The sequence below is a fragment of the Bactrocera tryoni genome, chromosome 5, assembly GCF_016617805.1.
Source record: "Bactrocera tryoni isolate S06 chromosome 5, CSIRO_BtryS06_freeze2, whole genome shotgun sequence".
Classification (NCBI taxonomy): Eukaryota; Metazoa; Arthropoda; class Insecta; order Diptera; family Tephritidae; genus Bactrocera; species Bactrocera tryoni.
This window is the reverse complement of record NC_052503.1, coordinates 19,989,624-20,014,937: the sequence shown is the minus strand read 5'-3', so window position 1 is coordinate 20,014,937 and position 25,314 is coordinate 19,989,624. Positions and strand designations below refer to the sequence as shown.

The following is a 25,314-nucleotide window of genomic DNA, read 5'->3' as shown; positions in this document are numbered from 1 at the left end:
TAGTAATTTAAATAAAATTTTTCACTAAATTTTTCTTAATAAAAATAATTATGCAAATTAATAAAATCAATAAATTTCTTTTTCCAAAAATTTTTTAATTTATCCTTTTATATGTGATGTTTTGAGTTACTGAAATGCTTTGAGTGGCCTATAAAAGTGCTGATGACCCTGCTTTCTGTAGCATTAGAGTTGTTGTTTTATTATTATTTTCATTGTTTTTGTGCTTACCCGCCAAAAATAGCGCGCCTTATTCGTATCGTTGGGATAGTTCGGAGTTGGAACGCCTTCAAAGGGACCAAAACGTGTGCCGCGCGGTATCACACCAGTGCTCCAAACTCCTTCAGTCTGCAAAGCCAACAAAAGCAATACAGAATTTTAATTTCAAATCAATAACAACAACATTATACATAGATATGTATAAGAAGTAGGCGCTCGGCGGCTTACCTTAACATTTGGCGTTGAGAAAACCATCGATGGTTTCAGTGTTAGGCTGCGTGGCAGCGTGCGATCAGCCCGATTCGCTATGCCACGCTCACATTGCACATCGGGCACTATGTAAACGGCCAGCCGTTCGAAGTCCTCCTCGCGCATGCGCGTCACATCGTAGTCCTGTGTGCCGTCTGGTGAGGGACTGCGCGCGCTGCGCATTGGCGCTGTCGTCGCTGTGCAGGCGGCCGCAGATGTTGTGGCGGTGGGCAGCGGCGGCACTATAGCGGGACTTTGTGTTCGATGTGACAGCGTCGGCGTCGACGTCGCCGCTGTGGACATTGTGCGATTATTGGCTGGCTGTTGTTGTTGCTGTTGTGATTGTGTGTTGACGGTGGTGTTCATGTTGTTGTTAGTATTGTTGTTACTAATACGACTAATGCTAGTACTACTGTTGTTGCAATGCTTTCTGCTGGTGTGTGCTGCTGATTGTTGCGCTAGTTGCACGTTCATTTTGTGTGTTTTTGTTTTGGTTTTTGATTGATTTTTTTACTGCAGTTTTTTATAAGAGTTTTGGAATTTTCGTACAAAATTCTGTATTTATCGCTTTACTTATGTTGTAGACGAAGTGTGTGTATGTGTATAATTATAGTTTTTTGGTTAGTTATACAGGAGGTTGCAGTTCCCGCGTTAGTCCGTTGCGAAATGACTTTTTGTGATGAAAATTTCCTAGAAAGAGAAAAAAAATTAGTTAGAATTATTGCGATTTTTTTAAGTGCTTATTAGAAAATATATTATTTAAAATATACGTAAATTAAATCTTTTATGACCTAGAATCATTAATATTTAGTAAATCGACTTATAATTCTTTTAGAGCAAACATTTTGGAAGAAAATGTTTACTAAGATATTTTATATCAAAGAATTTACCATAATTTTTATAGCAACATATTTTAAAAAATTTGCCATGATTTTTTATAGCAAAGTCTTTTCAAGAAAATGCCATACTTTTTTATAGCAAAATAAATTAAAAAATATTTTACAGCAAAGCATTTACCATAATATTTTTATAGCAATTTATTTTAAAAATTATGTTCAATAATATTTTATATTAAACCTTTTTCATTGCCAAATAAAAAAAAAAAGTTTGCCATAATTTTTTATAGCGACATACATAATTAAAAAAAAGTTTGTTAAAAATTATATAATAATAATGTTCGAAAATAAAAAAAAATTATGTAATAATAAAAACAATATTTAACAGACTAAAATTAGAAATAAAATTAAAATATAATGATATGTTTGTAAAAGATTGTAAAAAATGTTTTTTTTTTAATTTGTTTTAAAAATTTTTTTTTAATTCTTTTTCAAATTTAATTAATTTAATTTGATTTAATCTTGAATTACTTTGTTTAAAAAGAGTTTTAGTGTTTAAGAACTCTTTTTATTTTTTTTTTCATTTAATTAAAGTTTTTAACAAAATACAACCAATGAAGAACAAATTTCATTTCGAAATTTTGCTAAAAATTCACCTAACGCTTGAAAATCGTGCGCATTCACGCACACGTCTATCTAAGGTTAAAGTTGAAGGCCTCAGATGCACATATTGCTATGTGCATATGTATGCAATTGTGTGTGTTTGCGTGAAAATTTCGCAGCAGTGTGCTCGATAACCTTAAACTTGAACTACAACAACACTAGCCGAGAACTAATGACCTTTGGACGTAGAAAAATAAATTTCACCATGAATTTGCTTCCTCTCTTTTGAGCCTCTTTCCACTTGCCATGAACTCTGCTTCTTGTTGCTTTGCTCAATAAAATATTAATTTTATATTATAATTGTATTAACAGCCAAGGTTAGAGCGTTCGTTTGCAAATTTATTTGCAAGTGTGTGCGATGCATTACTTCACTCACACACACCCACACATACTCACGCTCACACTCTTTCTGAAGAGCATTTGCCCTTTTCGTCGCGCTCATGCAAAGCCTGATTGCCGCCGCTGACCACTCGAGTGCCACTACCCAATTACCTACTTATTGGCGCATGTGTATGTGTGGCAGTGTGTTTGTTGTTTATTAGGTTGGGGGTGTGCACTGACACTTATATATGCACATGTGTTTGTTGAAGGGTTTGAGCGCGCAAACAATGCAAAAAAGTGCTAAATGCCAAGGCTTTATTTGCATGCCAGTGCAAAATATGTAAATATGTATTTGTGTGTGTGTGTATATATACTCGTGTATAGTCTAAATAGCGCTCAGTCGGTATTTGTAGTGACGACAGTTGCAAAGTTTCGCTGCTGCATTTTCACTTTTACTTTAGCTGCCGTCACTGGCCCTGCTGGCGTAATGCTTCATTATTTCTGGCTTGTTGAATTCGATTTTTTCGATCGGAAAAAAGAAAATATTTATTGACTTCCCCAAGTACGTACTTATATATCCGTGTATGTATGTATATGTGAGTAATATTTATGTATTTATATGTATGTGTAGATGCAGTAATGCAGTCGTGCTAGCAGATGGCACTAGATTAATGAGCTACATTTATGAGATCACAATAAATTTTAAGGCAAAATTTTAGAAAATTAATCAGTGTATAATATTTTATAACCTGTATACACATTATTTGCTTCTGAAAGATCCTTCAATAATAAAATTTCATAGTATATTTTGATTGTAATATATTAATAACACCAAAATTAAAAGAACGATAATTAATAATTTAAATTAAACTAAAATTTGATATTTTGAAGTAAAATATCACTTTTTTCAAAACATTTTATAACATATTACGGCAAATTTCTGAATTGTTATATATTTCCGAAAGTTAAAATGAAAAGTTTTTCCCATTCTCTTCTTCAAAAATAAATTTGAAAAAATTATAGCGAAATTATGGCAAAATTTTTAAAATAATTTTTATGCCATAAAGTTATAATACAACTTTTTTGGATTTCTTACTTCGAATTCGAATTGAAAAATTGTTTTTTTTTTTTAAAATGAATTCAAAAAACTTTGTTGGGAAAATTATGGTAAAATTTATAACAATGCTTCATAAAATGCAGTTTTTGTGTTTCATTTTCCCTACTATTAAACAAAATATTTAAAGAAGATGTATAAAAAATATGCCATTAACATATGTAGATATTTTGAAAACCCTTTTTTTGCTTGGTGGTAAATTTTTACTATTTTAAGTTATATAATATACCAAAAAAATATATAGCAAATACATAATAAAAATTACGCCATAATAATATATTCCTGGTTTTATAGTGTATATTTGTCACTTGTAGATTTTGTAGAAATTGTGAATAATATTTTATAGTATAATATTTTGAATAATATTTTATAGCAGAATATTTTGAATAAACATTTAAAGCAAAATATTTTGTATAATATTTTATAGAAAAATAGTTTCAATAATTTCTATATTAAAATGTGTTCTATAATATATTATGGCAAAACATTTTCAAAATATTTTTATACTATATACTATTTTTTTTAATAATTTATAGTTTTTCATAGCAAACATTTGCCATACTATTTTTATAGTAAAACTTTTGCCATAATATTTTATGGCAATATATTAAAGAAAACCTCTGCATAATGTGCTATAATTTTGGCTGTTTTCAATAGAAGTGAAGAAAAGAATTTAGACATAATTATAGCAAAGATTAAAAAAAATTATAGCAAAAAATGTAAAAAACTTTTTTCCCTAAAAATCTACCCATATATATAATATTTGTATATTTATTTGATTTTTTACATTTTTTGATATATTTGTAGATTTTTTTATATTTAACTATATTTCAAATTTAATAATATACCCTACTTAACTTTAAAATTTATTTCTAATCTTTTCTCTCTGTAAAAACCCCATTAATTGTCAATTAGCAAATCAATATGCCACGCACAAATTGTTCACATTTTATGCACCCCTTTGACAATTCTATCGCCTCTTCAGCATTGCGTTAAGACATCGCGCTCCCATTGTCTCGCCTTATTGGCGACTATTAATAAATAGAATATGTATTTGATATTTGTGCAGAGCAAACCATTCACCCATATATTAACATACATATTCATATATTCTCACACATACACACAAGTACATTGATTGCATTATAAATAAATTTGCATTCAGCACTCAAGCCTTGACGCATTATACAAACAGTTCCGCGTATAAGCAACACTTATCTGTATGTGTATGTGTACAAACTCTTCACCCTTCCTACTTTGCACACACACTTTCTCTTCTCTTTCTTTATCAACTCAACCTTATCTTATCGCAAGCTTTAAACTCTTATGAATCGATGAGTTCGTGTGTGTATATGTAAGTATGCACCCACATACTAACAAAGTATCATTTCAATCGCTCTACGTATGTATGTGTGCGAGTAATTTGCACGTGTGCGTATTTGTCCATGACCATGTGAGCGCAACCAATTTACGTCTGTTGCATTCTTTGACGTCGCCAATTTTATTTATACACATTATATGCAAATTAATGTGTGTGTGTGTATGAGTATATATATGTTAGTGCAAACACAGACGATTTTACGTATATAATATTTTTCAGTGTCTTTTTAAATGCAAAGGGTGATTGAGCGTATATAAAGAGATGAGTAACAGTATGTTTTATACGAAATGTTCTCATTGAGTGACTTTAGTATTATATTTAGTATTTGTATTCATAATATATTATTTTACGACATCATTTGCCACCAGTTACCATTTCTAGCCACAACTTTTGTTCATTTTCCCATTATAATCCCTTACTATTAAACTCAAAAACCACTCAATTGCTTTACTACTCATTATGCACTATTGAGTAACTTTTTTGTGGCTCTCTTTCTTTACCTTTGCATTTTTCAATGCCAGTCTCATCATTTGTGAGAAAAAAAACACTCAATTTCAATTCCACTCAAATTCTTCCGTTTGACACTCAAGTACTGCAAGACCCTCCAGCTGTCAAGCGCAACTTGTGCAATATATTTGGTAACCTCGTTAGAGGTTACGTACTTGATTTTGCTGCACAAATGTCCTCTACAGGCAATATATAACCGGCGTGCATGTATATGTGGTGGGGTGTCTTCTTTTGCTCTATACATACAACCATACATAAGTGAGTTGTAAATTGCCTTGAATGCGTCTGCTTGCGAGATTTTTCACTGCAAAATGGTGGCGGTGAAGGTGAAATTAAATGACGCATTGGGTTTGTTAAATTACAAAAAGAAAATTACTGAAAAGCGAAAGTCAATAAAGAAAACTGACGGTTGCATTTATTTAACTAATTTTTTTTTAAATTTTCATAACTTTTTTGTATAATTGTTTAATTATAACTTTTTAAAATTTTTTACTATTTTTTAACAAGTTTTTTGTTTAATAATAAGTTAATTTTTTAATACATTTAAATTTTTTTATTAATTATTTTTGATTTTTAATAATTTTTTAAATAATATTTTAGAATTTTCGGCGAACTAATTTTATATTAAAAAAAAAGAATTTAATAATTATTTTTTTATACTAAATTTTTAATTTCGATGAAATATTTCAATTATTCTAAAATATTTCTATTTACTTATATTTTTTAATATTTTATTATTTTATTTTTTTAAATTTCATTGATCAATTATCTTTAAATAAATATTTTTAAATTCTTAATATTTTTATATTTATTTATTTTTTTGTTAAATATTAAATCAATTTTCCCGATAAATTATATTGAAATTCTTTATTTATTTTTTTAACAATAATTAATTATTTTCAATTAAAACTTTTTCAATTTTTTAAATCTGTTATTCTAATTTCAAAAATTATTTCATTTCCGGTTTCGATTATTATTTAATTTAATATATTTATCTTGACTTACACATTTTTATATTAAATTAATATGTTTTCTATTTAATTTTTTATTTTTAATTGTAATTTAATAAATTATTTATTTAATTTTTGCTAATAATACTATTTAAATTTTTATATTTATTTTTACTTATTGGATCACGCCTATGTACCGAAAATTTTATTGGAAAAATTCGAAATTGTGTATACAAATTAAATTTTAATTAACTGATATTAATTATTAATTTTTTAATTTTTATTAATAATAATTTTTTTTAATTATTTTGTTTTTAATTATTTTTACTTTTTAAAATATTTTAACCAAACTTATAGGTCTAAACCCATTTTTGCTTACCATACGCCTACGGCTACTCATATCCATCAGACCCTACACGACGTATGAGTAACCTTTTCCATATGAATTCAAGCTGAAGTGCATATGGCCTGCAGTAAATTATCGCACACAGCTGCTATTCACTTTAGTTTATTTGTTTTTTTTTTTTAAATTCTCACATATATATGCGTGCGTATTTGTACTACAAAATATATATTATTTATTTATTTTATTTTATTTGTTTTTATTTTAATTTTTTTTTAGAAAAAATATGTGTAAAATGTAAAATTTTCACTTTCATGCGAATATTTGTAGGCAACAAATTGACTTTTGACGTTGTCTTTTTGCATTTGACATTGAGCAGGCGACTGTTGCTGTGAAAAATTCTTAATTTTCATATATTTGTGTGCCACTACAATTTTTCACGTCATACAAACTTGCGAACTCGCACTCAATTTACAATTTTTTCGCTTTAGAATCGCTCAGTGTGTTTGTTGTATATAATTTTTTGTAAGTTGCTAATTTTGCTATACTTTTACTATATTTGAACATTTACTTTGATTTGCATGCGCGCTTGCCGCTGCTGGCGCTTGGAACTCGTAAGTTTTGCTTCAAGGCTGCGCCGGAAAATAATTTCACTTTTACTAGAAAATGTGCAAAAAAGAAATGCTTTACGCTACAAATTCGCTACAGCATGTCGGCATTTATACTATTTGCTGTTTATTTTTAAACTGAAGGGTTGCGCCGCAAACATACAAGCACACAAATCTACTGCTTGGACATTTCCGATGCGAACGTGTGTTGGCGTGCGCCAAAAAATTTTGCGCTTTGCAATTTTTATAAAATTAATTTTCACTATTTTGCACGCAATTGCTGCAAAATTTAAAGAATTTCTTTACACTTTGTACTTTTTCAGCTTGTTTTTGCACTTTTTCGGAATTAAATTTAATTTTTATTGATTAACCGCAGCGCTCTGGCCCTTTAGCATGGCAGCAGAATGCAACACAAGTCAACAGTATACAGTTATTGCAAAGTAGATTATTTTATTAGAATTTTTAGTTTAGTATTTGAGGCGCTTTCAACAAGTATTAAAGTAGAAAATTATAATATTTTTTACAATATTTTTTTTAGTTAAATTTTTAGTAAGTTTGTTTCTTGTTCTCTACATCTTGCGCTCTTGCAGCTCGACGTTGACATGCGAGTCTGCATTCAAAAAATGCACTAAAATGTATGTGTAGGCGCTGAGCAGCCAATAGTCGAGCTGTAGGAGCGTTCAAGCGTTGGCGCGTCTGCCGAGCGCGAGCGTTGTCGAGCTGTCAAAGTGAGTAGAATATTGCCTCCATATCTACTGCTGGCAGAAAACGAGAAAACGGCCAAAACAACAACAATTTAAGGACAATAAGCGACTAAAACTGGTAACACTGCTTAAAAATAAATATTTTTGACTCGATTTAATTGTTGTTAAATATAAAATTCAACATATTGCGTGCGACTCAAACGAAATGCTCAGCGAACTCTCAAAATTATATGCATTTGTATGTAGATTTGTGTGCGCCTGCATATGCGGAAGTGTTGTTGTGCACAAATGCAGTTGCAGCTGCCATCCACTACTGACCCATTTTTCTAGTCACCAATACACATTTAGCACACACGGAGACGAGCGCGCAAAGCTTTTGAGCACCCTTAAATTGCATTGCACTCAAGCGTCAAATGAGTCGGCCAAGCGCTCTCAGCGCACACAAAATATCAAATGAGCAACACATATGCATTTTTATGAGATGTTATGTGTGTTGGAGCGCTTATGTGTTTTTGAGTGTTTGAGACTTTGAGTGCTTTGTTGAATGACTCACTCAGTTCTTATCAAATAGGGGTTGCTGTGCATTCGATTGCCAAGGTAGCGCCTGTAGTGGCCATCAACTGCCGGCTGCAGCGCTCGGCTGCCCAAAAGCCAGAAAGCTTTCGTTAGACCGCCAAAAAGCTCTGGACTTGCCATGGTCAACGCAGCATGGCGGCAACCAGCACTCAACGGTTACTGCGGCATTTGTGCACACAATTTCGAATCTGTTGTGGAAGGCACTGGCGTGCTTGTCATACACTTGGCAAGCAGTCGGCGCCAAATCATAGACACACACATCTACAAACACATGAGCACAATAGGTCCCACTCTCCGCTTGTGCCTGCACTTAATGTCTTTATAAGCTATAAGGATTTCCTTAATATTTTTGCACTTTCGCTCTCACACTCTTGTGTGTTCGTTTGTATTTTTCGCATATATGCATGTATGTATGTATTAATACATGCATTAGCTTATTGTAAATAGCAAAGGGCGCGTTGCTGTCGTTGCACAGGTTGCTTAGCAGGTATTAATTTTGCTTGTGCTGCCATTTCTGCTTCTTCTTGTGTGTCTATGTTTAGCGTTGTTGTTATTGTAACTACTAATTTTAGCAAAGCGCCGTCTACCCACCAAATCTGCTGCATTTCGGCGCAAATTTTTCGCTCTAAGCTGTAGCTGCTAAAATTGGTTTGCATTTTGGTGTATTTTTAGGTTAGTTCGGGTTCGCAATTTAATCGAAAAGGGTTTAAAAATACAGTAAATGTAAATATGTGTGTGTGTGTGTGTGCGAATAATTGTATGTTGAATAAGTTGTGTCTGTAGCATTAGCATGCCTTAGTTTCATGACTGTGACTAAATGTAAAAAGACAGTTGTTTACAAGCATCTTTCATCACAAGACGAATGTTGTGTTTTTGTGTTTGTGCATTTTTATAGCCGGTTTGCCGCAGTATTTTTGCCAATTTCGCTTTTATACAATTACATAATTATTATTTTGTATTATTCGTTGTGTATGTGAGTGCTGCACAACACATTTTCGCTCAAAAAGTGAAATTCTTGAATATAATTTTGCTTCCTGGTTGCTTAGATGCGTGTGCAATGTTGCTAAGGTGGTGTATATGTTGCTAAACATGCAAGATGAGCGTGGAAAAATGTTGTTCTTCTGAGGTATTTATTCATTTTATTTGCTAAAAACCATATAATGTATCTCGGTGTATGAATAAGGTTTTTACTTGAAATATAGTCCTCAGCAAAATGTTGCATAAGACATGTTTATGATAATGTTGCAGGCCAACATAAGAGCATACATAAGAGTTTATATTGCATAATATACAATTTTGAGTAGAAATTGTTATGAGTTTTCACAAAAAAAAAATACAAAAAAATGAAATATTTTTTAAATATTTAAAAAGTATCACCTAACAAAAAAATCAAATAAATATTTAAAATATACAATACAGAACTTAATAGGTAATAATTTAAAAATCAAAAATTTCATAAATTAAAATTTAAGCTTGGAAAAATTTTTTTTTGCAGTTTCAGAAATTTTTCAAAATTTCAAAAAAGATATATTTAATCGATTTAATTTTTAAGTTTTAATTCTTAAGTACTAAGAATAGAACAAAAATAAATATTAATTATTAAGCAAGTATCTGTATAAAAAATTTAAAAATTAATAAAAAGAAATTATAATAAATAAATACATATATTATTTATTTTCAGGTATTGTCCATTTTAATTATAATTATTTTTCTTATTACGAGTATTTCCAAAAATGCTATATATTAATTTTTTTAAATTACTAAATTAATATGTGTTTAAAATAATTTTGGATTAACAAAAGCTTACTTTATTTAAATTTCAACAAATTTTTTTTGAAGTTTTTAAGAATTTTTTTAGAAGTTTTCCTGTATTTGGTTAAATTGTTGGACAGTTTAGATTAATTTTTTAATAAACAAAAGTTTTTTCTGCTAATTTGTTTAATGAAAATAAATTGCAAAATTTATTTTATTTATTTGAAGTACTTTTATAAGTAAATTTTTTTCCATATGATTATATTGAGATATGTTTCGGGATAATTTGTAATAAAAACGAAAATTTTTATTTTTGTAAATAAAGTTTAGAACTATATTATAAAGAAAAAAAATTGGTTTAGCGAAAAAATTTTATTTTTGTAAAAAATATTCAAAAAAAATTTAATTTTTTAAAAACAAAATTAAAATTACATTACAAAAATTTTTAATTTTTTTTTTTGCAAATTATAAATTTTATAATTTTTAGTAATATTTTCTATTACAAAAATTAAAAGTTTTTTCCGCAGGAATAGTTTTCGTTTTTATTAAGAATTATTCTCAAAAATGTTTTCATATAATAAGCACAATTATATTAAAAAAATTTTAAATTTTTGTTTTAGGAAATACTTAGGATTTTGTTTTTTCTGTACCCACCTTAGTTTTATTTTTTTTAATGTGTTTGTTGTTTTTATTAAAATTTTTGTTCAGTTTTTTGGTTTTAGAAATATTTCTTAAATTTGTATTTATATTTATTTTTTATAATTTATTTTTTTTCAATTTTTTTTTTTATTTTTTAATTTATTCTTTATTTTAAAATACTTTTTTATGTTTTTTTGTATTTTCTTCAATATGTTCTTACACAATTTTTGCGCACAAAAAGTAGTTGTATAGTTTTAAATCAGTTCCAGTGCAGAACTGTACTTTTGAGGTTGATGTCTGTAGTCCGTTATGTAATAACAATAATGCTTTTTTTGTTTATTAAAAATGTGAAATTTTCACTCCAAAAAATGCACCTTTTTACTAGAAGTGTGTTTATTATGAATTTTTTTACAAAAGTTTTATTAAACAGTTTCTATATTGGTTTGCTGTGTACAATTAATCTGGCAGTGTAGATTTACAAGGCAGTTTGCATAATTAACTATTGGAAAGTTTTATACCGTTATTTGCTGAAAGGTTATTTCCTGCGTCGCTTCAATATTTTTCGAGTTGAAAATTATACTCTCTTTAAGGTTTAATGTTTTTAATTATTATTTTTTATTTTCTTTTAAACAAAACGTTTTTATGTATATTTTTTATAATTAGAAAAACTCATTCGTTATTAAATAGTCTAAAGTTTTAAATTTTTAGATTTTTATTTTGAGGTATTTTTTTCGAAATAATTTTTATAAAAATTTTATTATTTTTTTATGATTAGAATAACACATCCGTTTCTAATATTTTAAAGTTTTTTCAATATTTTTTAAATATTTTTTTTTTTAATTTTTTTAAATAAAAGTGTTTTGTAAAATTTTTATGCCTTTTTGCTATTCAGCAGAACACATCCATTAGTCTCTTAGCTAAGTTATTAAAAAAAAATAGTTGTGCATTTCTGTTCTCTGTTCGCAAATAATCCGCCGCTTTTGCTTTCAACTTTGAAATTTGCATATCACTTTCTTCCCCTACGCTGACGTGCTGATACTTAATTTCTCGTGGCACAAAAATGAAAAGAAAATTATCTTGTGAAAGTGTTATTCGATACCGCAAACGTAGGATTTTTACTTTTACTCGAATCCAACCTATCCTATGCTCTTTCTTTGACCGCTAACCGCTACCGCGCGCCATACAAAAATTTCGAAACATAACCGAGCAGCAGCAATGACATTCTAAAGTGCAGAAATGCGAAGAACTGCGAACGTATCCGCGGCACACAGTGCGACACAAACACAAGATCAGCGGCTACGTGGCGCAAAATGCAACGCTGAGTGCAGCATGCAGCGGGACGCGGGACGTGACACGAGGGAGACAAAAAGCACATTAATACATATACACATAAGTATAGAGGTATATATGTATGTATTGTTTATGTGCTTATGTATGTATGCATACATAAAAGAGTAACTGAGTGATCCAATGAGGGCGGCGGAGAAGGGTGTGAGCAATTGTTGTCTTCTATACATAAGTATAGATTCATATACATATATATAATTATATATCTATATATACAGCTATAAATGTCATAAACACTGATGTTTCAGTAATTATATAAGGATATGTATAAATGTGTGCTCACATTAACATTTCAGAGGGGAGAGTGCCGCCCCGTAGCCACTCAGCTCATTTGTATTTGCAGGAGACGGAAGCGTTTAGTGCAACAGGGTGTAAGTGTAGCGCCAGTAAGCACTCACCAGTTGCGGTGTGCCAATTGCTGCGGTAATTTGGCGCTGATGAGCTGCTATGCTGAGCGCTGAGAGCTGAGCGTAATGGCATACTAACTAGCTAGAAGTAGCAAGCAGCCATAACAAATGTGGCGGGGGAAGGCATGCCAAAATATTTACTTATTAATAATTGCAACACAAACACATAACAAACCACACTCATACTTACAAACACAGAAGTAGTACAAACACATTGTTACACTTGTGTATATTTTTATAGCTTCCTTGTGTCCTTGCTTATGTCAAATATACACGCCAGCTACGCAATCAGTTGGCATTTTTATCTGAGTTTCTGAAAAATTTGCGGGCGCGCGTTACGCGCTAAGGGTCGCTGTGGCATATGTTCGCTATCACAACGAGGAAGTGAAAATTCTAATGAACTGAAAACAAAATAAACAAATAGTGAAATATTGAGTAAAATATTAAGCGTATGCACGAATGCAATGAAAAGGAAGAGCGAAAAGCGATTGAAAAACGAAAAGCCATTCGCTTTTAATAACGCAATAAAAATGTTATAAAAACAAGTGTGCTTGCGAAATTGAAAGGTGACCAGCAATAAATGCTGTTGGTGAATTTTTCATATACGTTTTTGAATAGATTTTTTCTTAAACAAATTTTCCATTAAACTTGTATAACAAAAATGTTAGCAATTTCAATATTTTTTAAAAATTAAAAATTAAACGAATTTTAATAAAAAATATTTTTGAAATTTTATAAAAAAAAATTTATCAAATTTTTTGAATTTATGGTTTTTGAAAAAAGTGTCAGCAAATTAAAAAATATATACATAAAATAATTAAAAAATATTAAAAACACGGATAGAAAAATAAAAAAACAATACTTTTTCATATTACTCAAAAATTAAAACAATAAAAATATTTTATTTAACAAAAATTAAATTAATGTTAAAAAGTAAACAAAAATTTAAATTGTTTAATAAAAAAATTGAAATAAAAAATTTAAAGTATAACCACTCAAAAATAAAAAAATACTTGTATAAATTACATAAGTAATTAAAAAAGTTATAAAAAAAATTAAAAATTTTGAAAAAAAATTAAAATAAATAAAAATCAAGAAGTGTGTAGTAACTAAAATATGAGTGGCTTAATACAAAAAATTAATAAATCTATAATTAAAATAATTAAAATTTAGAAAAGTTTCAAAACTAAATAAAATTAATAAAATTAAAAAATATTAAAACTATTAAAAAAACATAAAAAATGAAAAAACAGTTTAATGAAAAATTAAAATAAAAAGGTTATGAAGTAAAACTGATTCGAAAAAGTTAAATATCTGTATAAATTACACAGGTAATTAAAAAAGGTTAAAAACTAAAAGTTTTGGGAAAAAAAATTTAAAAATTATATGTATATCAAAAATATAATAGAAAATAATATATGAGTAAAAAAATTAGTAATAATGATAATGAAATTTTTAAAATTAATAAAATAAAAAAAAATAATAAAAGTTAAAACAAATTAATGTAAACGAAAAAATTAAAAAAGTCTTAAATAAATAAATATTAAAAAATAATAATAGAAATATAGTTTTTTTATTAAATAATTAAAAAAAAAATAAAAATAAATGTTAAAACAAAAAAATAAATTTTTTGATAAAAAAAATAAAATAAAATAAAAACTAGGAAAAAAATATAAAAAAAATAATAATTAAAATATGATTTTTTTAAGAAAAAAAAAAATAAAATACCTAATAAAAAAATTGTTTAAAAAATATTTGAAAGAATTTTAAATAGTTATATATTATAATAAATTGTTCGAGTAAAACATGTAAATAAAAAATTTTATGTTACAAACAAATTCAAAATTAAAAATAATTAAAAATTATGCATCTGGTCACCTTGCCGCGACTGCTATACAAGTAGAATTACGGCGCATCGTCGGATTGCTCATCCGCACTCGGCGCTTAGACCGGTAGCGCATAAAAGTTCTATTTCGCAAAGCGCAATGAAAAGTATAAAAATCCACACACACTCAGTCATGCATACATTTTTAGTGCATCAGCCAATGTACATTTTTCTGCTTTTTTGTTGGCGCGCTCGTTACGGCGTTAGCCGGTAAAAAGCGCTTCGCGTCTAATCGCAAAATTGCATTTGAAGGACATTCGCTGACGCCGTTGCGAAAGCACTCGAACAACAACGCTTTGCACACACAGCACAAAACACACACACACACATACAAACAAATTGAAATGCAGGCGACGGGCGTTGCACGCCAGCAGATGCTAATAAAATCTAACGTTGTGGAGGCGGGTGTCAGACAGACGGCGGTGGCAAGGGTGATGACAACAAATATTTGCGTTCGCTCGTCGCGAAGCGACTCTGGCTGCGATGCGGAAAAGCGTTTCTGTTTTTTTGCCGACGCCGCTGGCGGCTTTTAGGAAATTGAGAAAGCATACGAGCGATTGAAGTGCGCTGCGGCGGGGTATACCTAGTGTGGTGGTGGGGGGTAGGGCGTGTCAAATATTATTAAATGCACTACAAAAGCAACAATAACAAAAAAATAATATTTGTATGCGCTCAACTCAATTAGCTGTTACAATATATTTACCGAATGTAAGTGTGTAAATATGTATGTATCTGTATGTGTGCTAGCGCTGCTCTCTAGCTGTCAGTACGTTTGAGTGTTTAGTGCGAATATTTATTTTTGTTTTCGTTTGCATTTTTCGTGTCGACATTCAACTTGAACTGCAGTGAGCAATGTGGCCGCGTGTTGGTCATCGCCGCATGCCACAGAAAAGGCGCGTGTGTGTGCGTGCATGCATTGTTATAATTTTCGTAAATTTTGTTGTTGTTGTCTGTGTTCATCTTCAAATACGCAGTTGCTTAAATGCTTTGCGTTGCACTACACTTGGCGAAAAATAGTAAAATTTTGCTTTACAAAACATATGCTTTTATATATATGTATATATGTTTTTTGATCGAAATTAATTGATTCGTTGTTTTTGCTTTTTCGTTGTACATGCAACAAGTGCATGCAGCATACACATGCTGTAATGTCGAAAGTATGCAATTATTTTCCGAATTTTTTTTTCTTGTTTTTTGCTATCTGATTTTTTATTTGCATAGGACGACCTTCAGTTGTGCGGCGCTGCCACCTTGTTGGTGAAATGAGCATGCCATTTGTTTGTTTCCTATGTTTTTTATGACTGTGTGTGTGCGTTTATGTGGCTTTCAGCTATGTGCTGAGCATAAACGCTGTGTTTATAAATAAATTAAGTAATTTATTGGTTTAGTTAGACGAGGGGGTGAGAAAAAGTGGCAATACACCTTATGAGGGAAAGTGAAATAAAAAAAATTAAATAAAACTTAAAAAAATATTTAATTAAAAACCAAAAAAGTATGAAATTATGAACAAAATTTTTATGAAAACTTAGTTTTTGAGCAATTTAAATTTTTCTAATTTTAATGAAAATTTAATTTAAATTTAAAAAAATTGAATTTTTCTCATTTTTATGAAAATAATTTTTTTTTTAGAGACAACTTCTTAGGGAAAGAACAATTTTCTTAATGAAATGAGAATGAATATTTTTGATTTGAAAACACAGTTTAAATTGCAAATTAAAAAAAGTGAATTTGAGAAAGCATTTATAAAATTTTGAATATTTTGTTTAACAGTTTTCAGAGAAAACATGGAAATTTCGCAAAACAATGCAATTTTTTAATAAAAAAAATCCAAAAAGCGTTTAGAAAGTAAATTTTGAAAAAGTTTTGAAAAAAAGTTAAAAAAATTTTAAAAAAGTTTTTGAAAAATACATTTTGAAAACACAATTAATGGTGTTTTTGAATACTACTTTTTAAATTTAAACATTTAAAAACACATATAAAATAGATTGTTACTTTGCCACACCAGAATTTGACAATTTTTAAAAAATGTTGAAATGTCGAAATTCTCTATAAGTCGAGCTCTTGAACCGGAAATAAATTTTTTGAAAAAAAAAATCGAAAAAAAAATTTAAATAAAGTTTCAAAATTTAAAAAAAACATCATATATATTTAAAAAAAACATGTGGAATAAATAAAAAATAAAATCCTGAATTATAAATAAAATAATTTAAATAATAGAAAGCAAAAATACAAATACCAATTTCTATAAAATTCTTATAGAAAACACAAAGCACAAATGTAGCTTTTGTTAAGTTTTTTCCCTATTTGTTATTTGTAATAATTGAATACTTTGTATTTCCTCTGCATTGCCATATGGGCAGATGTCAGTCTAACTAAATTTCAATTGCAGGCACTGCAATCAAGCCTTTTGTTAAATTTACATATTTACAAGTCTATACAAGTACTTTCATACGATAGTTGTTGCTTGAGTGCATTACATTTTGAATTTTTTGAACTTTCATTATCAGTTCAAGGCCAACTAAATACATATGTACAACTATTTGCTTGTTCTGATATACAAACACAAATATTTGCAATGGGAAATTTTTCTGAAAACTCATACAATTATTTGAGAGTTAGTAAATAAAATTGTAGGCACAAAATTGTTAAATAGTAATAATTCTTTAAGTTGAAGTGAGAATTTTTATGAATTTTTTGGGAAAACTTAAGACTTAAAAAATGTTCTAAAATATTTAAGACCATATATTTTCAACCTTCCCAATTTTTAATTCCATTGACATTTTTTCACACTAACTGCCTCCGAATATGCCAACTCTAATCTTAGTCCATAACTATCACTCAATGCAACATATGTAGTGTCACTGTGCCATTTTATGTGTGACATTCGCTAATGTCAATGCTGATGTTAACGACACATTTAAAAAACTAAGGCAAATCGGAAAGCACAAAGGTAAATATGTTTGCTTGCTTATCGCCGCTTATCAGCACTCGCGCTGTTCAAGTGCGCTGTGTACTAGCTCAAGTGTGAGCACTAGCTAGGAGCACACTTACAAACATACAAGCACTTGTAACCATATCAGCAACATTAACAAGTCAATATAATTTAGATAATTTCGTACACATACAAACATACAAACATGTGTAGATGCGTACTGTTTCTGCATATGTATATAGGTATGTATATCTATGTAAGTGTTTGTGCAGCAAGATGAGCGCTCATTTCTATAAATATTAGCGCTTTTCGTAGTTGCGGTACGAGGAAGCGTTTGCGCGTTGCGTATCTTATCAGCTATTTAGCTAAGCGCTATGAAAATATTGCAAATTCTCCCACTTGGTAAATTTTATAGCTATTTATATGTGTATTTAAGGTTTGCTGGCTTGTTGGTTAGTTCTTTTATGATTCAGGAAATAACAAACTTGACGCTTTGCAAGTTTATGCTGAAATATATGTATGATTTTTATATTAGAAATGAAAATATACTGAATGAATTGTATATTAAACATATTATCATATAATTTTAAAACAAAAAAAAAAATTGTAATTAATTATTAAAATTAAATTTAAAAAAAATTAATATTTTTAATACGATCTATTAAACAAAATAAAGTTTAATTAATTAATTTAACTTAAAAAATTTAAATTTTTTAATTTATTATAAAACTTGTCTCTTATTAATTTAAAGCAAAAAAATTAAAATACTTAATTAAAATCAAAAAATTTAAAATTTAATTAATCAATGAAATTAAAAAATAATAAAATTTAAATTTAATTTAAAATGAGTTAAATTTTAATTACATAATTTAATTTAAAAATTTAAATTTAAAGTTTAATTCATAATTTTCCGATCTATTAAATTTAAAATTTAAATCATAATTTTAAAAAATTTAAATTTTAATTAATTAATTCTACGTAAAAAAATTAAATTTTGTTATTGTTTAGAAAATTTATCTCTTATTAGTTTAAAACAAAAAAAATAAAATTACCTAATTATATAATAATTAAAAAACTTAATTTAAAAAAATTAATTTAATTAAAATTCAATATGATTTGCATTAAATGAGATTAATTTAAGTAATTAAAAGTTTTTTAGGCAAATTTAATTTAATTTTAATACCAATTAATTAATCAAAATTTTTTAAACTGCTTAGTTCTTATGTTGTTACATATTGGGCTTATGAATCTTGAACAAATTTGCTACATTTAGCTACTAAACTGCCATTGAAAACACTTCCGTAATGTAATCCTCTATGAGTTACTCATACGCACTGTCGTTTAGTATCCCAATTCTATGAATATTTGTGTAAATAAATATTTCAGCAAAACAAAGCTGACTCTGCAAGCTTTATTTAATTAAAAATTTCGTTATTCGTATTTAATTTTGTTAGGAGCGGACGACGGGGATAGATAATAAGAAAATAATACTTCTGATGCGTATATGCCATGGTGAAGCACGATAAAATGAATGTAGTGCAAGTAATATGGATTTTTGAGGCAAAGTAGCATTTAAATAATTTTACTAGGCACTTATATAGCTTCAAATCATATATGCTGCTAATATTTTCAGACCAAAAATACATATTTTTATCAAAATTATTTGCTTTTCATACCAACGAAATACTCATAAAGCAAGTATTTATCGCCATAGAATTCGAATGGGCTGACCCAAAATTATTAGTGTGTATGTGAAAAAAAATTCAATTTTCGCCAATACTAAAGCTAAATCATATATTTAAATGTTCGAAATTTAAAATTACGCTACATAAATTTATGTAAAATGAGTTTTCGCCGAACCAATTACGCTTAAATTTGCAAAAATTTTCGTACACGTCGCTTAGAGCCCGAAGATAAGCAAATAAATTCGTATTTCAGTTGCTGTTTTTATTTCTCGTGCATTCAAATGTTATTGTTGTTGTTTGTTTCTAAAATTGTTTTCCGTAAATAACAAAGCAAGTGCAAGTGCAGCCGCGCAACGACTGCGTAACAACAAAAAAGTGGCAGAAAATAACAACAATTAGATATAAAAAGGCAGAAAACAACAAAAATGAGATATAAAGATGTGTTGCACAAGCAATTGCTGTGTATGTGCAATTATGTATAATTTGTGTGTTGTGGGGGCATATGTTAAGCGAATTTGCATTTCTTGAGTTTTGTTGACTATTGTTGTTGTTCATGTGTAACGAAATATATGAATATATACAACACATATGTATGTATACAATACATGCTCTATAGTTAAACTCTTTGCGCGCTTACTCAGCTTGACCGACTGACCGACTACGCGCAGCTGACAAATGGACAGACCAACAGACATTACTTTTCTTGCGTTACTCACACATAAGTACATAAATATATATACATATATGTATACTCTACAAACTATGTGTAAATGCAACTAAATAACTGAAAAACACCGCTTTTTGTACACAATTTTGTGGACTGGGATATGTCAGTTTTGTTGTTGTCATGCGCTGCGGCAAACGGCAGCAAACCGCAAACGCAAGTACGACAACAATAACCGCAATAACAAAAATGCAAATGCACATACACACTTAGGCACACTTAGACACATCAATTGCGCTATTTTGCATGCCAATGTCCACCGCCCGTCCAGTCGCTCATCTTCTCACTTTCCGCCTTTAATGACTTGTTGACTGCGCTTGTTGTTTGTTGTTGTTGCTTTATTCCTTTGTTTTCTATGCATTTTTTTGCTATGATAATTCACATGCGCTTTGCTGTTGTTGTTGTTGGCTTTTTGTCGCCACCGTTTGGCGTGCATTGTGCGTTTTATTGCAACCAGGAAGCGTTCGAACGCGCAAATGCAAATAATTAATTGAAATAAAAATAAAATAAAAAGGCGAAGTAGGCAAGCGCAGCGGTGCGGGTGTGTTTGGTGGTGCAGTTGTACAATTTTATAAAATATATGCGAATTTATGTGCGCTTTTGCATCTGTTCGCATATTTATATATTGCGAATTGAGTTGCATTTTAACAAATTGCTCGGAATACACTTGTTGCTGGCGCAAGTCCGCATACATATGAACAAGTACACATGTATATAGATATGTATATGGAATATGAAAAATTTTGCTAGGCTAACGATGGGCTAATGTAGTTGCTGTACGCAGGGAAATGACATTGAAGTTGCGTAGAATTATATAAACATACCTATTAACTACATATATGTACATACATACATATACATACATATGTGTGATAGCATATGTATGTACATATACATATATATTTTATATTTAACTATTATTCATTATAATATTATAATACCTTAATACTCTGCGTCACTTTTTTAAAGCTTACCTGAAAATAGAAAGAAAATTTATTGTTAATATAATTTTGCTAAATTTTTTAAAAAATATTTTCTTTTCTCATAATAAGTATAAAATTAAATATTTCCTTGATCCCGAAATTTCGGGACTGCTAAGTAAAAATTTCGGGACTCCGAATATTGTTGTTACTATTTGAGTTTTTTTCTTTCTTTAGATTTTTAAAATAAATATTTTATCAATTCCGCAGTTTCGGGTTTTGCTAGTAACCCTTTCGGGATTCCGAAAAATTTTGTTCCATTTAAGTTAAATAAACTTTCTGCAATTTGTAAGACGAGTTTTAAGATTTAATGAAAAGCTAATTTCGGGATCCCGTGTTTTTGAACTTGCAAGTTAAAAACTAAAATATTTCATTCATTAAACAAGCAAAATGCACACACACACAAAAATTAAAAAATGTTGATAATAAAAAAATATTTTAAATTACATATGCAGCACAGTGTAATCAAGGTACACAATTTGCTAGGCAATTAAATATTTTTTTTATTTATTTGTTTCAAAAATTCCATAAAAGTATAGAAACACTCACATATGGCACGATAAGTATTAACCCGCTTGCTGTCCATACATTAGTCTACTTCTATCACATATCCTATGTAGTATCTACATACATATGTATTTATGTATGTATGTATAAATATGTATTACATATTTACTTCTGCACTTTTTCATAATAAACACTCGAGAGAAAAAACAAATGTAAAAATGCATTTAGTGTAGCGTTTATTGCATTTGGCCTTGACGGTTCGTTATCAATTTCGCATATTTACAAACGTCGACAGCGGCAGCGGCAAAAGCGGCGACGACGACAGAGACAGCGGCAGAGTTAGCGATAGAAAACTGCAACTATACGCGCAAGTGCATAATATGTCGGTGTTTGTATGGGGCTAATTGCGTAAAGGTAATGTAAGTTCAGAAATTAAAGGGAAAAATTAATTAAAAATGTAGGGGATTGTGAAAAAATAATCCAAATTAAAAAAAAATTATAAAAAGAAAAATATATTTTTTTGGAATAAAATTTATAATTAAAAACATTTTTTTTTAATAAAAATTTTTCTTAATAGATTTTTATATTTTAAAATATGATTTTTTTTATAAATTTGAAAAACATATTTTTTCTAAATTTCAAAGTTTTTTTAATAAATTTTAAAAATATTTTTATTTTAAATTTAAAATTTGCGTTACAGAAACAAAAATTTAGCTGAATTTTGAATCTCATAAAAATAATTATTTTCATACGTAACCACTTTAGCATGAATATGGACCACAGCGAGTATTAGTTCTTAGCAGCTTACGTGTTTTTGTTGTAATAATCGAACAAGTGCGCTTGTTATGTAAATACATATATACATACAGAGATTTAGATATGTATGTGTGCATTTATTTACAGTTGTTGGTGGATAAAATATAATGAAAAAGAGAGGGAGAGAGAGATAACATGTATTTGATATTAATAAGTAACAAATATATTTCGAAGGGCGTCTGCTGCCTATTAGTAGACTTGAAGGAGTTTGTATATTGGATTTTCTATAACTTAGAAAATAAAATATTTTTAAATTTTTTGATTATAATTTTTTTTAATAATATTTTTTTTTTTCGAATAAAAAGCTCACATTTCAGCAGTCATTGTTCTATGCAATTATTACTTTTTCATATTTTTAAGACAATGCTAAATATAACTTTGCCGGATGTTAGCGTGTGCTTTCCAGCTTGTGATCGATGATGATGCGGTAATTATTATACAAGTTTCATAAAAAAAATTGCATAACTGCGATTAATAAGACAATAAGTGGCAGCTGATGATGCGCAAGCGTCTGAACAGAAAGTGTGTCTTTTAAAAAAATTATTAAAATTTATTATATGCATAAGTCAAAATGAGCAATATTATCGAGAAGACTTTGTTGAGTTCTTAATAGCAGCAACGCCTACTACTTTTTATTGTTGTTGCTAAGTAAATACATACAACTCAACAATATTAAGCAATGCGGAAGCAATGAAAGTAAATATTGATTATATTATTATTGCCTCTTTGTTGAGTTCTGTAGAAGCTGTAAGCAATATTTGTGCTTCGAAGGAACTTAAGAGAGTTTGCATATGCGCATTTATGTAGAAACATACTATATTATACATATGTACATATGTAAATATATATATGTATGATATGAAAATTAAAAAAATATTTCACCAAAATCCCGATCCCGATTCCTATGTTGTAATATCCGGATTCCGACTTATCGGGATGCAACCTTATTTTCGGCATCATTTAAATTATTGACATGAAATCTAAATAAATATTATACCAAATTCCCGATCCCGATTTGTATGCTGTAATTTCAGAATCCCGACTTTTCGGGATGCAACCTAATTTTTTGCTGTTTACAGTTTACGTTATTAAAAAACATGATATCAAAATTTCGATCCGGTTTGAATTTGCTAATATCGGGATCCCGAAATTTCGGGATTAAACTTTATCTCTTGCAGTTTACATTGAATTTATTAATGGCCGTTACTTTTTAATACCTGTTGAAAATTCAATTCAAAAATAATTTTCAAACTCTGCCTATATAAGCCGTATGTATGTAAATGCCCCAATTAAAAATACAAAAAAAAATTACAAAAAAATTTTAGTCTCCGAATTCACAAAACCGCTATTTATCATCAATTTCGCTTTTAATCTCCATTTTAAACGTAATTTACCGCATTTTTTAAAGCAAACGCTTTCACTTGCCGCGCTTTGATTTATGCGCAACCAGCTGCCGCCTACATTTCTGCTCATCCAATTGTGCATGGATACACACATCCATATGTGCATACATATGTATATATGAACAAATTTTTTACACAATATGCATATGTATGTATGCTGATTCGATAATTTGCATGCACTTATGTATGTTTGTGTGCACCTAAATGTCTGATTGCCGACAACTCAAGGTCGCACGACAACAGCTGGATATTTTAATTGATTGTTAGCAATTGTTGTTGTTGCTTTTGCCTTTTTTATATTTTGATGATTTGAACATTTTGTATTGATTTTGCATGCAATTTGCAAAGCTTGCAGTCAGGTGTATCTGTGTGTGTATTTGTGTACTGGCAATAAAAATGTGCATGTTTTTTATATAATTGTTTCTTGTTGGTTTGTATTGTTGTTCCTTTATTGTCATTTTCGTGACTTTCGTTTGCAAATTTCATTCTTAACAAGCTGTTTTCGTGCTTTTGTAAAAAAAGATTAAAATGGGTATGATAAAAAATGTGGAAAGAAAAAAGAATAATGACGAGGAAAAAATTATAAAAAATTTAAATAATTTGAAAAAAATAAAATATTTAGAAAAAATTAATTAAGAAAAAATTTAAAAAAATTTTAAGTCAAAAAAAATTATAAAATTTGGAAAAATATAAAAAAATTAAATCTTAAAAAAATGAGAAAGCAATGAAAAAAAAATTTAAAAAATTATTTTAATATTAAAAAAAATATCAAATAATTATGAAAAAAGTATAAATTAAAATAAATTTCAAAATGACAAAAAATTTTTAAAAAACTTTTGAAAAATTTTGTATAAAAACATGCATTTTTAAGTACTGTTGTTTGTTTGTGTTGTTGTTTTTTTTTTTGTTTTTGTCGATGTCGTGACTTTCGTCTGTAAGTTCCACTGTCGTGCTTCTGTAAAAAATTAACAAGTGGATTTGACAGACAAAAAATAATTTTAAAAACTAAAAAATTAGGAAAAGAATTTAAAAATTAAACGAGAAAAAAATCAGAATAAACTAAAAATATGAGCAAAGGAAATATTTTAAGTTCTAAATTTAAATAATTTCGTATTTAATGTGATTAAATTAATTTTTTTTGAAAAAAACCTTTATTTATTTTTTTATTAATTTTTTTAATAATTTTTTCAATTTTCTAATAATTTATTAATATTTTTTTTTGCGCTTGATGTACATTTATATGTATGTGTTAATCATTTTTATATAGCGTAACATAGAATGAAAAATGTTTACATTAAAAAAAAGATTTTTGTCTTATCCTTGTATTATTAATTACTTTTATATACATAGAAAAAATTTATAACTTAAAATTATTATTTTCAATTTGTGTATTACATTTTATAAGTTTTTCTTTCATTATCAACAAAATTCGCATTTTCACAAATATTAATTAAAATATACAAAAGTGTCACATATACACCACACTGCCTCATTTATATGTCTTCCACATCGCACTTACCACCCACCAACACATATTCATACAAAAACCTCACATACACACTCCCTCGCCGCTCTAATAGTACTTACTTGCACTCGCCCATTTGGCGATGTCATTGACTGCAACACTTTTACTGTTACTCAACTTATTTTTGCGCACACACCTGCCAACGTGCACAACAACCGGCTGACACACCCACTCACACCGTTTTAGCACAAATGGTATTGCTTTTAACAACCCCGCTGTGCACATAACCTCAACACCAGCACAC

General features: G+C 28.8%; 1 protein-coding gene across 3 annotated transcripts in view; it reads right to left on the bottom strand.

Moving 5' to 3' along the window:
• The window catches only part of LOC120777507 (zinc finger protein rotund), a 69,169-nt gene that overhangs the window by 8,297 nt on the left and 35,558 nt on the right, over window positions 1–25,314 (bottom strand). For 2 of the 3 annotated variants that reach the window (XM_040108861.1, XM_040108863.1), the window contains exons 1-3: window positions 6,617–6,733; window positions 445–1,155; window positions 229–345 (exon numbers count right to left, since the gene is read on the bottom strand). In XM_040108861.1, the coding sequence (XP_039964795.1) occupies window positions 229–345; window positions 445–939 (612 nt within the window). In that variant the 5' untranslated portion in view covers window positions 940–1,155; window positions 6,617–6,733. Of the gene's footprint in view, window positions 1–228; window positions 346–444; window positions 1,156–6,616; window positions 6,734–25,314 lie in introns of those variants that run through there. The other variant, XM_040108862.1, reaches the window with a different exon arrangement.